The following is a 17,832-nucleotide window of genomic DNA, read 5'->3' as shown; positions in this document are numbered from 1 at the left end:
TGGGAAATGACAGGCGGAACCAGACTAAGTGCTGGTGTTTGGGAGTCTCATTCCATGTGAATGACTGTCCCTCCTCAGTGGGACTTGGCTTTGATCTTTTCCTGCTCTATATGACTTCAGTGAAGCCTGCCAAAAAAGCTAGCAAACAAATCCAGCTCTGGCTAGAGCTTCTGCTGGGCCTGGACTTCATGTCTGAGAGCACAGGTGCTCAAGTTATGTGCTGCATGGCCTGAACTCAGGTACAGTTTGATTAAGCTCCTCTATTTTCTAGCTCCACCCTTTTCCATAAGCCTTTCCCTCTGCTGCTGAAGGGGAGAACACCGTCCATACAGGTGTGTGATAGAAATTCCGTTTCCCTGCGCTGCTCTCAGCGCCCTGCCGTCGCTCAGCTGTGTGCTTTAAGAGAAGTGGGCATTTAAGGGAAATGATTCACAACTGGCGATTTAAAAAAACGCCTCATAACGCCAGATTCTAAAGGGCAGCTTGGTCTCTGTGTCGTTTCTGTAGGGATGTGAGTGCGAGGAAACGCGATGACCAAGTATTAGTGCTGAGCAATCCCCATGCTGCATGGCTTCTGCTGCCCCAGTTAGACCTGCTTTTAACCTGGAAACAACGGTGCTTTTCCTCAGCAGGGTTTGGGTTTTTCGAGTAACTTTTTGAGCTGCAGGGACCGTGAAACAACATGTGTGCGTGGGAAGGCGCTCCCTGGGGATGCTCAGATTTAAGCGCCGTTCCTCTGCTGTGCAGCGCCCCGGGCCGAGCCGTGGGGAGGTGCCGCCGGCGCATGCGCGGTGGAGCGGGCGGGGCGCGTTCCCGCGGAGGCGGCGCCTTTTGGGCTCCCGGCGGCCACCGTCGTAGGGCTCAGCTGCGAGACCGAGCGGCGGGACAGCCGGCAGCCGGTAAGGGCCGCGGCCTCTCCTTCCCGTCACGTCTCGCCTCTCTCGGGCCCGCACCGAGCGGCCGCTTCTGCTCCGCACCCCTCAGCCCCGGGAATCACCCCCGGGCCCGCCCCTTGGCCCCGGAGCCGGCCGCCTCCGCTGCCTGGCACGGCGTCGCCGGGGCTCTGTTGCCGCCCCTGTCCCTCGGCGGCCCGGCTTGCGTGACCGCTGCGTGCGGCAGGCCGGGCCTGGGCCCGTGCCCTCGCCTCAGAGCGGCCCTCTGTCTGGCAGCGCGGCGCTGCCCCGGTACGTGTACGCGCTGCCATGTGTGCAGCGTATCCGGTGATGGTTTGAGTGTGCTCGCAGCATAAAAAGTTTATTTAGGCGTGTGCTTGGAGCGCACGAAACTCAGAAGTTTCTTCCTGTGCCGTGATCGTGTCATGGAGGAATGCTGAGCCCTGCCCTGTTGCAACCCCGCCTTGCCAGCGCCGGCGATTAGCCGCGATTAGTGCCTGTGCCTCCTGTAATCTGGGTCTATAATAAGCACCTGGGAGAGCTGCAGGCTGCCGTGCCAGAGAGTTGGGAAAAGGAAGGAGCCGCACAAGGACTTTGAGTTGAACCTGGGATGTGAGGTGTCACGCAGTTTGCATCTCAGCTCCTGTGTCATGGCCATAAGGCCTCTGTCAGTTCCAGGGGGGCTGCTTTTCTCCCAGGTGACGTTGGCTAAGTGTTCTGTTCTGCTGCCTACACTGCATGCTTGGTTACAGGGGATCAGGCTGGCAGCTTCCTTCGTGCACTGTGCAGGATGGCAGCATCAGCAGGAACTGTTCAAAGGAGTGGGCTGCCCGGGGGGTGTGGTGTCACCGTCCCTGGAGGTGTTCAAGAGCCGTGGAGATGTGGCACTGAGGGACATGGGTAGTGGGCATGGTGGTGGTGATGGGCTGACAGTTGGACTCGATGATCTTAAAGGTCTTTTCCAACCTTAATGATCGTGTGATTCTGTGAAAGGGGAATGGTTAGATGCTTAGTGATGAGGGGGACTGGAAAAGTGGGGCTGTAGGTAGGGCCGTACTGACAGTCCTGGGTGGTGAGGGAGAGAGAAGGCCATGCAGAAGTGACACCGGGGTTGCTTATCATGGCAGCTCTGAGTATCAACTGGAAGATAGAAGATCAGCTTGGTCTTTTACAAATGTTTCAGGCTTGCGTAGGTGAGGAATTCTGCCTCTGTCAGCACTGTGTGTAATCCATCATGATGTTAGAGTGCGTGCTCCTACCCGTGCCCTCCATTTCCTGGCAGTGAGCGGTGCCCGGCAGTGCCAGGTTTGGCTTTGCAGGCAGCGTTACCATTTAAGGACACTGTGCAGGAAAGCAAGGCTGGGGGAGGCTTTGGGGGAGCGCTGCTTCTGTCCTGCGACTGGGGCTGAGATCCGCTGATGCACTGTGTCTGTAATCGGATGTTTGTCTGTAGGAGTCGGAGGTGGAATTGTCATGGCTAATTAATTAGAGGTCGTAAGAAAAGCATGAGCTTTCTCAGAAGTCTTAGATGCTATTTTGGGAGATGACAGCAGGTGGCAATCTCTCCCTAAAAATTCCCCTGTGGAAGAGTCTGCTACTTGTGAGTTTTTCTCTGACAGCCACAAGAGGATGCTAAAGAGCCTTTTCTTTCTTTAAGGATCATGGCAGACTCAATCAGGGTTTTTTCCCTTCCAGACTCAGAGCCCAGTGATTTAAGGAAGTGTTATTGCATTGATACAAAACCTCACCTGCAATGGAGCTGAATTGGTAGAAGTTGCTTTAGGACATGATACTGAGATCTTCTGGCTTCCTAATTGTCTTCTGTGGGCCTTCAAGTTTGTTGGCTGCTGCTTTGCCTTGGTGGCTGGGGACATGGAACCTGACCAGTTCCTGTGGTCCAGCACTCCTACAGTTGTCCTCTTGATGTTGAGCCAATGTATTAGGCAAGCCGCTTGTTTGCTTTCCTCTGTCTGAGTGGGTTACCATGGGCAAAGCAATTTACTTTCCCATTCTGTTCTAACATTGTTCTCTTTTATGAAAAGAGAATAATAATACTGACTGTCTTATGCAAAATGTTTAGCACTTTATTGAAAATAAGAGCTGGACAATCAGTCAGTAAGGTTTTGCATGTTTTTGTGACTTTGTCTTTGTATTCGCCTGTTAAATACAGATTATGGCAGCCATTCCCACAGCCTGTCCAGTACAGAGGGTAAGCAGTGAGAGGGAGCCTATACCATTCACCTGGCCAGGAGTATGATGGTTATACTCTTCGTTGTTTCCTTACTGGAAGGAGGAGGTCTCAGCCATACTCTAATAATGTTAATGGCTTAGTAGGAGGTTGTCATCTCAGAAGTGAAGCAGCGAAGCTTGCGTGTGCATCTGGCTCCTGTGGCTGATGGACCGCAAGTGGAGGAGGAAGAGGCAGGGTGGGGACTGGTAGGGAACACACCAGGTGTCTGACACCCACATTCCGATGGAGTTGGGATGTTTTTTGCATTAGGCCCTTGCTAGCAGGTTCCTGTGGCTCCTTCTGGGGATATTTTCATTCCCCACTGATGATAAGGGGAGCAGACCAGGGCAGTGTTCCTCTGTGAGTGTACTCACTAAAAAATGAATACTAAAAAGCATTCAATCAATTCTAATCAAACAGCATGTCCTGACATGACATGGGGAAGTGGGAGTATGTCCTTACCCTTCTGACTAGCAATGGAGAAGACCCTAAAAAGGGTCTGGAGTTACTAGGCAGGAGGTCTGAGTCCTGGAAGCGGTGCTGTCCGAATTTCTCTGTGTGGGGGAAGCTGGCAGTTGGAGGCCGTGGCTTCATGTAAGCCAGAAGTTGATGGAAGACTTTTTCAAAACTTTTTTTTAATATGGTTTGGCCAGGCAGTGGGCTGGGTACAGCAAGCTACCTTTATGAAGGAGGCTAGTTATCCTGCATCTGGACAGAGGGACCATGTGGACGCAGGGTATGACTGAACAGTCTGGCTAATGGTTACGTGCCTAAAAGGCCTGGGATTGATTGGTGCTGGCTGCTTTCTACCCAGTAGAAATGAGATCCTACCTGGAACAGCAATCTGTATTTGATGTTGCAGCCTCCTGACAGCTTACTGTTGATGTTTGTCTTTCAATTGTCTTGCTACATTATTGCCCAACTATCTCTCTGCGGTGACATGGGGAGGTTGTGTTGCCCTTGTATAGGTGTGTGTCTGTCTGCTCAGAGTCAGTAAAAAGAATTACTGTCAGAGCTGGGCTTGAAACCCGGTGGGTACTTCTGGATCACTTCCTCTCACCTTCTGCTACCGTTTACAAACTCAAGCAGAAGGTCAAATGATTTTTCCTTTGGTTTTTCTGAGGGGCGAGAACAAAGTACGTTAATTAAATTGGCATGTGGTAGCACTGTACTTTGTTTTCTGTTGCCACATCACTTTGCTGTGTGGAATTTACCCTGTCCTTTGATTCCGTCTGCTCCATTTTTACCGATGTGTGTACTCACACCAGCTTGTTCAGAGAGAGCAACCGGTGCTTTGCAAATACGTTTAAGTGAATTTTGCAGCTGATTTAAACCAGCCCGGGCTGAAGACTTGAGTATGTTGTTTAATGTAGATCCCCTTCCTTTCATTGAAATTCTCTTGTAACTGGGGTATATGAAAAGGAGCTGTGCAGTAAGGAAAATGTGGACTCAGACAGCTGGAATTGTTTTGTCATGAATTCATACCAGTAAAACTGTACTAACTCCAGAAGCAACAAATACCTTCTCTCTATTGAGAGTATTTTTTTTTCTTGGTACAGTTATAAGGAGTATGCTTTGTTGTTGTGGAGGTTATTTTCATGTTGAATTTGTCTAGCTATTCTAACTGCTGTGTGAAATTTCTTCTAGAGCCTAGGAAATGAAGCTAAAGGAAATTGAGCGAACCGCTGTAGAGGCATGGAGTCCAGCAAACAACCACCCCATTTATCTAGCAACAGGTAAAGTCCTTCTCAATTCAATAAATTTAGAGTGTGAATCACAGATAGGCTTCATGAAGAGTTGTGCTGGTTTTAGCTGTCAGGAATTCCCACTTTAATAATCTTTTGAAAGTTTACAGAAAATATGCTGAAAACATTATCACTTTCTTTTTTTTTAAGTGATTCTTTCATAGAGGTTAATTTTTATGCCTGGCATTGACACCTTAAAGAGCAGTCATTTTTCAAAGAGTGAATACCTTGCTTTTTTGATCTAGCTTCTAATTAAGTCTGTATGAACTCCACTGCCTGCTTGCTGTAAAAACTGTACTGAGTAAGTAATTTCATTTTGTTTGTGGAACAAAGTTCACTCTAATCATGTTCGTTTAAGCTCACTTTCAGTTTGTTAGTTTTCAGTCATTATCAAGTAGCTTGACAACCAAAGAATAAAATTATCGTCTTCCTAATATTGCTTGGTTTGATTTACATTCAGCTTTCAATGCTTTGGCAAAACCAGCGTTATTTACTATTTTTATAACCATATTATTTCCTGAAGCGCAAAATCAGCATGTTCACTGAGCTGAAAGTAGGTGAATTTAGCATCCGTGTGGAACTAACAGCTTGTGTTGTCTACTCAACGTGGGAAGTAATCAGGCCTGTCTACTGTCTGGGTTGTGCGGGGTTGACACATTGTTCTCCTTTTTTTTTTTTCAAGAATGGATGTCAGAAGAAACTGACTAAAGTTCAGGTGTTGCCTTAAAAGCAGCATTACTGCTTTTGGGGTAGATTTTCTATTTTGAGTTTCTCCAATAAGGCCAGAGTTTTGATTGGACCGTAGGCCTTGGCTTCAATCTGCTCTTGATCAGAAGCTGTATAGTTTATTGTTTGTACTGCTTTTTTATGGTCTCTTGGGCTCTTCTCTTGCCATAGGCAGTTACGAAGCATCCTTGTTGTAGCTGGGTAATTGTTTGCATGGCAGTGTCTCATTAGGCAATGTTAAATCTATTTTTAACTTTTGTTCCCTAAACCTGGGAGAAGGAAGCCATCGCTGGGTGACTGCTACCTCTGTGTGGGTTGCTAAGGAATGCTTAGTTGGCTAAGACTGGAGAACTTTTGCTGTAGGCTAAGTATAGAAGTTATGATCATGACCTCTGGCCAAAGTTGATCGGTATACAGAAATATTTAGGATCATAATTTTACCTGGATTTGAAGAAGCAACTGTATTTGTAGTTTAGATAATGGCGTAATATCAGAAACTGTGGTAGTTTGGATAAGGTATGTGAATTATACCTATCCAAAGAGAGGAAGGTATTTGCATAGCAGTGACCCTGGTGCCTAGAATTTCTCAAAGAGGTTTTAATTTCTTTTAAAGTCTTTGTTATAATAGTTCCTGTTTCTGAGGTGCTCATACTTTTCCTCTCCCTGAATAGGCACAGCATTGATGTTGTGTTGACTGCTGAGGTTACCGGTGCCTTGCTCTGTTTATACCTTGTGATCTTGAAAAAGCAGCCAATTCTAATTAATACATTTGTACTTCTGCTAGGAACATCTGCCCAGCAACTGGATGCGTCCTTCAGTACAAATGCCACCTTGGAAATATTTGAGGTTGACTTCAGGGATCCCTCTCTGGACATGAAGCAGAAAGGAACACTTCCTGCCTCAAACAGGTATCAGGGTCTCATACTGTTGATCGGTGGAACTGAAGAAGCATTTTCTGGTGCAAAAAAGGAGAGAGGGGATTTGTTTTCAGGGTATAAAGTGATCTTTTGAATCAGTTTATCTCTGTCATCAAGTACTAAATATTTTTGACTTTACCCAACATCCAACATGATTTGTTAAGCAGAATGTCTTGACTTCCACTAAATATTGTGGCCTTTGGCAGCTTTATTTTCTTCTTCTTCAGGTTTCATAAACTGATCTGGGGTAACTTTGGAAATGGGTCCCCGGAGTCCTCTGGAGTAATCATTGGTGGAGGGGATAATGGTGTACTGACGATGTACAGTGCACACCGGATCTTGGCTTCAAAGAGCGATCCTGTAATTGGGCAGACAGAGAAGCATTCGGGGCCTGTTCGAGCTCTTGACTTCAATCCTTTCCAGGTATGCAACATAAAGATGCTTATGAACAAATGTTTTTTTTTTTTTTCCCTTGTGTATACAGATTTATTAACTGAAGGAACAACATTTAACATGAAAGAGGCATGATAGTTGTGCCACAACATTGATTTGGAACTCTGATTAGGGCACTGTTCACAGCTTTGTCACTATTACACTGTGACCTTGGTCAAGTCATTTTACCTCAGAACATATCTTGTAATGCTGTTAAATGTTGGACCATTACCCATCTGAAATCAGGACATCTTTTCTTTATTTGTTCAATTAGTGCTTAATTCAGTGAGATTCTGACCACACTTGAAGAGACAGCGAAATAAGCAAAAAGTGAACAGAACACAATTTCTTGTGGCAGCACAAAGGCAGGTTGGTGTGAACACAGACCCTTTTGAGAAGCCTGCGCTTCCTGAGAAGGAATGTCCCTGATGCCTGGATGCAGAGCAAAGGTTCAGCTGGCCAGAGTCAGTGGCTTCCAGACCTGTGGCAAAGTTTCGTGATGAGTAACACTGTCCAACTGCCAATCTAGCTTGCTAGACAAATTTTAAACAGGCTTCTATCATGGCACAACTGAAGACACGGAAGCCAGAAACATGCTCGATTTATAATCTTAGATGCATGTGTTAAATGCAGCTCTTATCTGACTGAAAGTTCTGAGTTTTTTTGCTTACGTTTATTCTTAAGAAATCTGTCCTCTTTCCCCATAAGCAGGAAATTCCGCTGACCTTCTCTTTTTTTCTGCAGAGCAACCTTTTGGCTTCTGGAGCCAATGATTCTGAGATTTTCATCTGGGACTTGAATAACTTCAGTGTGCCTATGACTCCAGGGACTAAATCACAGGTAAATGAGTTTTCTTCCAGGCAATAGCCCTGCAGTCTTGTCTCAGTAGGCAAAGCAAAAGGTGTAACTGTGTGGAATCATCCTGGAGTATTTACTCTGTGAAGGGGGAATGAATTTGACCTTTGTCAGGAGAGATATGAATCGTAACTGATAGGCTTCGTTTTGAGGAGGTGGGAAGAGTGTTGTAAGGAAGGTGAGGTAGGGTAATAAGTTGTGGAACAATGCACTTTGCATGGATGAGTAAGCTCTTTGTGAACTGGCATTGAATACCTGACCAGTTTGTCTTAAGATCCAGCTGGGCCATGTGTTTTGGATTAACAATGCTTATTGGGCCTTCTCTGAGGAATGAAGGCTTCATCTGAAGCTTTTCATATCTCGTGAAAGCAAAATATACCCAGGACAGCCAGTGAGCCATTTAGTGCTTCTCAGCTATCGTTCCCTGGTAATTTTTTCCTGAGTTTGAAGGGGAATAAGCTTCTGATCATGATCATGTTATTCAGGACAATTGTAGTAAACTTGCCTAAAAGCAGCTTAGCTTTTTCCCCAATAAGCCCTGTGTTTGTCTCCTTGCCTATCTCTTGCATTGCAGGAGATACAGTAACATCAATTAGCCTTGAATACTGTACTATTTTCCATCTTGTTGCACTCCTGAAATGTTGCACAAGGTCATCTTTCCGTTTATGATCCTCCTGGGAGTCGGAGTAGAAACATTTATATTCTCTCAGCTGTAGGTCTCTTGTCTGCAGCCTGATCTACATGTGTTGCAGGTTCTAGTCAGTCTAGTGTCAGAATCCTGTGATTAGTGTTTCCTCAACACGTAGATAATAGACCTACGGCCATTTCTATCTTTGCAGCCTCATGAAGACATCAGTGTGGTGTCTTGGAATCGGCAGGTGCAGCATATTCTGTCCTCTGCTCACCCCAGTGGCAAGGCAGTGGTTTGGGACCTCAGGAAGAATGAACCTATCATTAAAGTCAGTGACCACAGTAACAGAGTGAGTGAAGACTGTGATTCTGACTTGCTTATGACATGGCACTACGGTGACTGCAAAGCAGTGGCACAGCTCACGGGTTCGAGTGCTTGTGTTGTGGGAGCTGTTGTGACCGGTTCTCTTGGAGCTACAGCATCAAAGCACCTCTCTCTCTTCTTCCTAACAAACTGCAAAAACAAGCCTCTTACCTATCCCTGAAGTACAGAGTGCCCTTGTTTTACATTTGTGCTCACATCTCATTTATGAGAAGCCTCCTGCATTTTAATCCTAGCTGTCTTCCTCAATCAACTTTGAACTAGTGCTCCAACTTGTATTGGTTAGGGTTTTTTGGCTGTACCAAGAAAGTAGAAATTCTTGCTTCTCATAGTAAGATATTGCTAGACTTGCTCTATGTCAAGCATTCTAGGCAAGTTACTTGCAGAAGGAGGTGGCTCTTGGCCATTTGTGCCATTGCCAGCTTGCATAGCTGAATTTTCATCCTATGTTTTTTTTGTTCCGAGATGCATTGCTCAGGAATGGCCTGGCACCCAGAAGTTGCAACCCAGCTAGTTCTTTCCTCTGAGGATGACCGCTTGCCAGTGATCCAAATATGGGACTTACGATTTGCTACCTCACCTTTGAGCCAGCTGGAAGGACACTCTAGGTGAGGGCTTGCTTGACACATTGCCTTTTCAAGGATCTCCATCGTTTAGAGGCCAACATCTGGGAGATTGGCTTTGGAGAACTGAGATTACTTATTTTAGATTGTTTTATTTCACAGATGAATCTAGTTGAAGCAAATATGAAAACCAGTGTTTCTGAACTTAAACCAGCATACACCAGCACTTCTTATTGACAGAGTGGGAGAGAGGGCTGAGCATGAAGTACCACTGATTTCTTTCCGGTCTGTTTTAGGGGAGTTCTGTCTGTCTCCTGGTGCCAGGCTGACCCTGAATTGCTGTTGAGTAGCGCCAAAGACAACCGGATCTTGTGCTGGAACCCAAGTACAGGGGAGGTACTTAACAGCTATAAGTACACCTTATCTCCTTCATACAAAACTGTGTGCTATACTATGTGTTTGTCCCTTTTTTATATTTGTGTGGAGTGCCAGCATCTTTTCCTCCAGTATGTCTTCTGCACTATTCCTTTTTGGATAAAATGACAATATCATCCATATCCTGACTAAAATCAGCAGGCAGGGATTTCCTCTGATGTATCTGTGTCCAGCGGTCGTACAAGGAAGAAAGCTTTGACTAAAGCTTAATTTAAGCAAATCAAGATTACTCTCTGTGTTCACACATGTAGTATTCTCTGTGTCCATTTGTTTCTTTTTTCTACTTCTCCAAGAGTACTAGAAAATGGGGGGAACTTAAATGGGAATGAGGATCATTTGTTATGGTCATTGACAAGGGAACAATATAATTAAGTATGCTTGCAAACTTTATTCAGAGCAAGGTGGTTTCACATGTAGTTGCTTACCTGGTCATGTATCTCAAAATAAACATTTTTTGAAATATTTAAGCATCACACTAACTTTAAACACATAAAATAAATCTGTGTAAAAAATTTTACACACCTCCTCATTCAGTGCTGAGTTTCTGGGTAAACATGAATTTTGAACTTTGAATAAAATTCGCTGGGTGGATCTTGGTGATAGCACAGGGAAAGTACTCTTACTATACTGAGCAAAGTACATCTGTGAGCTCCAGGGTGGATTCATCTCATGGGACAACTTGATATCTGACCACTTGCCTTGGAGGCATGAAAAAAGATGCCCTTTTTGTAAAAGATGTGAAATGTGCTGTTCGTGGTTTCATGAACTTTGGAGCTCACTCTTCACAGACAGCTGATGGTTAGGATTGAATCAGACTCTGAAATGTTTCTGTGTCTAATTCTTACTCTAGTCTTTTCACTTTGTTTTTGAGAGAGAATTTTAAAAGCAATTTTAGCACAGCTGGCTCATCTTTGTGTGCGAAGTAGATTTGCAGATTCTGAATTCAAGTTAGGCACTAATGCAGTTTATTTTTAGGATATTTCTTTACTTAGTGCCAATAATTAGAAAATTTTCAAGTGATACCAGAACCGGGAGAGTTTTCAGTGGTAAGGACAGGACATTTATGCAGAATGGCTGATCTGGTAATTTTAGGGGAAGAGTTGGTTTCTTTGTTTTTTTTTTTTGGGAGGGATTTATTCAATTACTTTAGAGCAGTCTACATTTTAATATAAGTAAATGCAAAGTTTTATGCTTGGGAACAGAAGAACACAGATCATTGTCACACAGAACAAAACTGGGGTTCTTTATGCTGGAAAGTTCAGTACCTGTGAGGTACAAAGCAAAACCCTTCATTTTACAGACTGGAGGTTTGGGGTCAAGGTTGTGTTAGTGGGTTGCCCCAAAATAGGCAAGAAGTTTATGGATGGACCATGAATTGAATTTTGGATCTTTTGACTGCTGGACCAGAAACTTGTTGGCTGTAATATCCATAGTTTGTCTGCAGCTATCACTATCCTCTTCTCTTGTTCTACTTTTTTTTTTCCTATGAGCTTTTATTTTCCCTGTCAAATTTATTCCTCAAGACTACCGTTTCTGTCTACATGTTCTTGCTCATGACACCTTCTTGCCTGTTGACCTCAGGATTTCTTGCATTGTTTTCTGGTGTTTCTCCCTTGGTTAACAGCAGCTGCAACAATATTATTGCACTCTTATACTTAGAAAACAGAACAAAATACAAAAGTAGCGAGTCAGTTTTGCTCTACAATTAGAATCCCATTTTTAACAACTTTCTGTTGTTTGGGTCAGCGTGCTACAGTTCTGATGTTGCAAATGTGTTCTTCAAGAAGCAAAAATTAAAGACTTGTGTCACACTTAATTTACATATCACTATTGTATACAAGTGTGAGCTAGTAATTTGGGGAAAGCAAATTACATTATGTGCTTCTGTCTTCTCTCTTTCTGTGGTAGGTGGTGTATGAGTTGCCCATTCGTAGTCAGTGGTGCTTTGATGTCCAGTGGTGTCCTAGGAACCCTTCAGTCTTCTCTGCTGCCACTTTTGATGGGTGGATCAACATTTATTCTGTTATGGGCGGGAACTTAGAAGCTCAGCAGAAGACACAGGCTGACAAGGTAAAGGACCGGAGGTTAATATTACTGGTAACTCTGAGCGTGGTGGTATGATTTGTTTGTTCATTTTAAGGTTTAGGGTAACTGATCTGTTTAGTTTAAGCTGTTCCTTTAGGAAATGGTCTGTCTTTGGAATTAGCTTCCTTCAAGCAACTGAGTGACTTGAAAAATAAAACATGTAGATCTTGCCTGTGAACCTCTGGCAACCTCAGCTTGCTAAGGTTTATTTTGCTACCTTTCAGACATTCTAGTCAGTCGCATTTTGGAGCTATGTCCAAGTCAAACTTATCCTTAGCAAACACCAAATCTATTCCAGTAATGTTAAAAATAAAGAATGCTTGTAAACAGCATTGTATATATATTCACTAACTTCCTGAATGTCAGAAATCCAGATCAGAGGTCACTTTTGACATACTCTTGTCTAGGCAATAAAGTCTGGAGAAATTATTTCACCAGCCTTGTCAAAGTCTTATAAAAGCTTGAGAAAGTCTTTAAAACTAACTCATTTGAAAGACACAAGCAATGAGTAATACAGCAAATAGATTGACAACTTTTGACCGTATTTTATCACCGTCTTGCATAAAACAAGTACTTTTGTAACCCGTTTTTTTTGTGAGCTGGATGCTATGCCAAGCAGTGTTGAGGAGTTTTTGTCTTGCTAAGGAAAACTTAGGAAGTCTGAAGGTGAAGCTTTGAGAAATAATTTTGAGGACTGTTTGGAAATACCATTTGTCTTACAAATGGCTTAGTTGTATTTCAGAAAGATGTTCTGTCATTGTCTCTTTCTTCATCAGCAAGGAGAGTAATTAATTATTAGCATTATTTTTTGTGCTTAGTCCGTTACAAAGAGAAATTGAATTATCTTATCCCTTTCTCCATCTGATCCTAGATCTCTTCCTCCTTCAACAACCTGGATCCCTTTGGCACAGGACAGACCCTTCCTCCTTTGCAGGTGCCAGAGCAAGTAGCTCAAACCACCTTGATTCCACCGTTAAAAAAGCCACCCAAGTGGATTCGCAGGCCTGTGGGTGTTTCATTTGCAGTAAGTGAATGGAGCATCCTTCACTGAAGATGCTTCTAGTGATGCATTCCTTTTCTTTAGCAAAACCTTGTGATCTTCCTGCCGGTAGTTGTCTTAATGCCTATTTAAGGTACAGTGTATTTTCCCATCTGGGGAAGCGCTTTTACTCAACATTTGGGTATATTTCCAACAAGAAAGTGTCCCATGGCAGAGAAAAGGAGTCTAACTAGAAATTAAGAAAGCTAAGAAAGACTCATAAATCTTGTAATTGTAGGCTGCGATACGCATTTCCGTTCTTCTGTCTTTCTCCTCTCTTTCCAGTATTTAATTTTTTCCCCCTCCTAAATTGAAACTCTTTGTTCCTTCAGCCTGTCGTGACTTGTTATCTGTCTGTCTAGTGCCTACTATTCGCATTATGGTTTTCATCTTTCCATCATGCCTCTCAGAAAGGAACAGGCAGTTCTAAATGGTACTTTTTCAGTTGTTCCTCTGTGTCGTTTGCAGTTAGCAATGTCTGACAGTACATGCATGGGTGACTGTCACGTCAGGAAGTATCAGCAGGAATTACTGTTTCTTCAACTGAAGGACTCCCTCCATGTTCCTGCTGTACAAATACATGAAACTTTGGGTTCTTTTTGATTACAGCTGGAGCTTGAGTCAGCCTTGCTAAATGAAGAATTAAGTTCTTAAATGTAAAAGTGCTTACTCTGCCTCTTTCTGTCTTTCTCAGTTTGGAGGAAAACTGATTACCTTTGGTCTTACTAAGGCTCCTGGGCAGCAAATACAGCAGACTTACCCACACCAAGTTTTCATCAGTCAAGTCACTACTGAAACTGAATTTCTGCTCCGGTCCAGAGAACTGCAGATGGCTCTGCAGTCAGGAAACCTCCTTGATTACTGCAAAGGCAAGATCCAGACAGCCAAGTTGAAGTATGAGGAGAACTTGTGGAAATTCCTAAAGGTAGGATAGCTGTGGTGAAGCACAGGTCTCAATTCTTGTACATGTTTGTGTATGGAGAAACATTGGAATCTTTTCCATAGTACAACATTTGCATAGTAAATTTGATCTCTTGAATAGGGTCGCCCGTTGCTGTCTAGGTGGTGACAAGAGTCTCCACTGCAAGGATCACTGCAACCATGTCTTTAGTAGCATTGGATGAGATATCTCAAACTGTAATTCTACTGAGTTTTTATAATCCAACTAGCCTGTGGTCCTGTGAAACCACTCCAGGACAGGCAAGATTCATTACTACTATCTTAAACTACAAACCAAGCACCTTAATTCTGTTTGAAAGAATGTCCTACCTGACTATTCCTGCATCTGCAGGAACAGTTTCTGACTGTTTACAAGTATCTTGTCTACGTACACATTGTTCAGTCTGGTAGTAGGAACAGCCTCAATGAGTTACTGAAATAGCCAGCTCTCCTTGCAAGGTATTAATTAGTCATTAAAGCATACAAATAGCACATTAACTAGGCTGTGTACAGCCTGGGGGAATTTCTGAATCTGTCTGAAATCCCTACTGAGAAAGTTTCTCTAACAATTAGTTCACTACTTTTTTTTTTTTTTTCTGAAGCCAGCTAGGAGTTCATGCAGCCACGTTGTTTCATTTTCATACAAGCACAGATAGGTTCATTGTTTCTGTGCAGAGATTAGATCAGCAAATCTTGGACCATTCAGGGAATTAATGGCCAAGTACACTAAATATGCGCCTGCATAGACATGATGCTTGATCGCTGCTCACTTGTAACTGTATGGCAAACTTGAATGTTACCCTTTTGTCATTACCATAATTTAAATTCTATAGATTTTCCCACTGTGTGCTGGGTGTACTTGTCATAGTTGAGTTATTTATCTGTAAGCTGAGCTCTGGACTTTGCTGCTGCTAGAAGTAGCTAGCTATTGGCAGTGTGTAGATGTGTAGGATTTTACATGTTTTCTTGTCTTTTTCAATGTCCTTTGGGACTCAGGTGAACCTGGAGCAGGAATCTCGGACTAAACTCCTCAAGCTGCTGGGCTACAGTAAAGAGGACCTGCAAAAAAAGGTAAGGAGTCTTTTGTTAGAGAGAGACCTTTACAGGGCTAAAGCATCTGCTGGAAAGTTATAGGATTCCTACTGGAAATGAATGAGTGCCCCCATAGTACACAAAGGACCAAACTGTATGATATTTCAGTTGAAGGGCACTTGAAGTATCCCTCAGACTGAAACCTACTGCAGTGGGTAGGGAACACAAGCAAGAGTTATTCTGTGGTTTCTTTTAGGACTTCACTAGGAATGCCTGAAGCTGTACAAAGGCCTCCTTGTCCCACATTGCACTCAGCAATTTTCTTTTCAGATCTGAAATGGTAAAGCTGACCAAGACATGTGTAACAAGTATAACTAAACCTCTACAGAGAGTTCCTTGTCCTCAGAGCTCAAAGACGAACTGCTTGTCACAAAGAGGTGCTTTGAGAGAGTGATGAAGGAAAGAGAGTCCAAAATGACTGTTCAGGTCTTTTTTTTTTCTGATTGTGCTGGTCAACTGGTCCCAAGTTCCCAGAGTTCCCATTAAAACGAATATGTAGACACTAGTAAGAGTATAACAGTAGCTTTACTGGATCAGACGAAAATGGTCTTGAGCCTTATTATCTTATTGCCAGTTGATACTCAGAGAGGTGTATAAAAGCAGCACAGTTGTGAGAGCTTCTAGCATCCAGCTCTGCATCTCAGGGAGTTCCTCAGCCAGGAAGGTGACAGATGAAGATGCCGCACTAATGGAACTGCAGCAGCATGGACAAGTCTCTGAAAAGGCTAAGTAATGTCTGCCACATGGCCAGCCAGGAATAGGGAGATGGAACTTTTCACACAGGTGGTGAAGCCAGGTGTTATGGTTTTGTGATTTTTCTTGTCGGTATTCCACATCATTACATCATGTAAGGTATGGGCAGTTAAAGAGTTAATTCCCTGGTTACTGCAAACTGCCTTTTTTGGTGTGGCCCTCTGAGGGGGAGGGGAGGAGGTGCACTCCCCAGGGGTCTTTGCGTTGCAGGGGAGGGGGGTGAAGCTGCCTGGGAGACGCGGGGGTCTGTTCCTTCCTGCCCAGCGGAGAAAGCACGTGGTCCTCCTGCAGTTTACTGTGTAAGATTTTCAGCCTGTAAACTCTCTATTATAATTCTACTAGCCTCATTTTGATATATTTAGTAAAATTAGTTGTTCCTCCTCAGATTGGTGCCACTGTTTTTGTGTTAGGTCTGCCTATGAGTCCCCTGTTTTTCCCCTCTTCCCTTTGTTTCCCCAGGGTGCAGTCCGCGGCTTCTCTGCCGCTTTAGCTGCCAGACCGCCCGGGGCCGGCCCCTAGCTGCCGGCAATTTTTTTTTTTTTCCTTCCTCCTTGCTCTTTTTTTTTTTTTTTTTTTCCTTTCGGGCCTGTCCCCCCTGTCACGGACGCATACCCTTAGATAATACCGTGACACCAGGGAACTGTCTAGAAATTGTCAGTCACTTGTTGGCTTTGCTGCTATCATGGTTAACCTTCACCTTGTGAATGTCTGTTTCTTTTGTAGATCACCTCGTGTTTGAGCAATGGAATCCCAGATAAACAACCCCTTCCCGAGGCAGATGAGACAAACACTGCACAGCCAGATCAGGTATGTTCTGTGCATCTTACCACTCTGGGAGATCAGCAGAGGGCAGAATGAACAGGAAAGTTTAATTCCAACCACAAGATGTTGGGCTCAATGCAGGAATCACAGAGGGCAGTTGAGAGTCTGACAGGCCTGTCACAGGGTCAGACTAAGTGATCCTAGCTGTTCCTTCTGGCTTTAAGTCAAATCAGCGAATGATGAAGACGGACTCCTGGCTATTAACACTGCAAGAAGGCTTGCTTCGCCAGTGCTGATTTCTTCAGTGATAGACTTAGCCTCACCTGAGCTTAACTTCATGCTACAGTTCTGGATTTCCTCTGTGAAGCTTCTGCTGTGGTATTTCTTTTGCATTTCTTTCCTTTTCACTTCTATCCTTTGAAATGTATTTTCATATGATTTTGAGATGATGATCTTCAGATGCCTTCCAATGCCTGGTTTGGCATCCTTTGTAAATTGTATTCCTCTACGGAATATAAAGCCACTATCCTCAATTTAGTAATCTTTTTCACAAATTTTGAACACTTGTTGAGATACTCTAGGGGTAGCAGTTGTGTCCTGTGTTCCTATCGAGCACCAAGCATGTATGTGATCCTGCCTATTATACGTATTTCCGGCTGAGATTATCCCTATTCCATGGAAAATTGTTCAGCTTGCTTACAGGCTGACCACTGAATGCAGGAAAACTAGCCAGCAATATTGTTGTCATTGCATGTCTTTCACTCTCATTCTCCTAAGCATTGTCAATAACAGCACTGCTCTTGTTGGTGCCTTGGCAAAACTATCCACGTTGATAGAGCAGTGGCAGGAGGCATGAAGGGTTTCCAAGCTGAAATCCAGATTTATGTGAGCATTCTCAACCAAATGGAGAAGAGCCCCACCCCACCCTGGGCAGGATCTGTGTGTTGAATGAGTAAATTAACCTCTTGCACTCTTTGCACAGCTTTTGATAAATTCCAGTGATGATGTAGCTGCTGTTTCCTCCTCTTCAGCCTTTTTTGACAACCTCATCCCACAGAATATGAGCATGCTGGAGATTCCTATTACAGAAGGTATGTTATATGAAATGTATTTCTGCCATCTTAGAAGAAGAGAGGAAGGTAACACAGAAAATTCTACAGAGACCAGGAGGAATCTGGTCCACTCCAGCAAGTGGATATCTTTAAAATACATGGCCCACTCCACTGTCATGCAACATCTATATGTGTTGTGTAAATAAATATTCTTTGCAGTTAAAAGACGTATTTAAAGTGTAGGAGAGTTGTGATGAAAGACACATGTCACGTCAGTGAAGGTTTTTTGTTTGATTGTTTTG

General features: G+C 43.7%; 1 protein-coding gene across 1 annotated transcript in view; it reads left to right on the top strand.

The window, feature by feature from the left end:
- Positions 783–17,832, top strand: part of SEC31B (SEC31 homolog B, COPII coat complex component) — a 43,030-nt gene continuing 25,980 nt past the window's right edge. The window contains exons 1-14 of the mRNA XM_021399052.1: positions 783–899; positions 4,771–4,859; positions 6,379–6,502; positions 6,739–6,934; positions 7,688–7,783; positions 8,638–8,778; positions 9,276–9,418; positions 9,670–9,769; positions 11,717–11,878; positions 12,765–12,917; positions 13,627–13,857; positions 14,868–14,942; positions 16,440–16,523; positions 17,461–17,569. Of these exons, the coding sequence (XP_021254727.1) occupies positions 4,781–4,859; positions 6,379–6,502; positions 6,739–6,934; positions 7,688–7,783; positions 8,638–8,778; positions 9,276–9,418; positions 9,670–9,769; positions 11,717–11,878; positions 12,765–12,917; positions 13,627–13,857; positions 14,868–14,942; positions 16,440–16,523; positions 17,461–17,569 (1,693 nt within the window). The 5' untranslated portion in view covers positions 783–899; positions 4,771–4,780. The remainder of the gene's footprint in view (positions 900–4,770; positions 4,860–6,378; positions 6,503–6,738; positions 6,935–7,687; positions 7,784–8,637; positions 8,779–9,275; positions 9,419–9,669; positions 9,770–11,716; positions 11,879–12,764; positions 12,918–13,626; positions 13,858–14,867; positions 14,943–16,439; positions 16,524–17,460; positions 17,570–17,832) is intronic.

Source organism: Numida meleagris, chromosome 5, assembly GCF_002078875.1.
Source record: "Numida meleagris isolate 19003 breed g44 Domestic line chromosome 5, NumMel1.0, whole genome shotgun sequence".
NCBI lineage: Eukaryota > Metazoa > Chordata > Aves > Galliformes > Numididae > Numida > Numida meleagris.
Note: the sequence above shows the minus strand (reverse complement) of the source record. Positions and strands in the feature narration are given on the sequence as shown.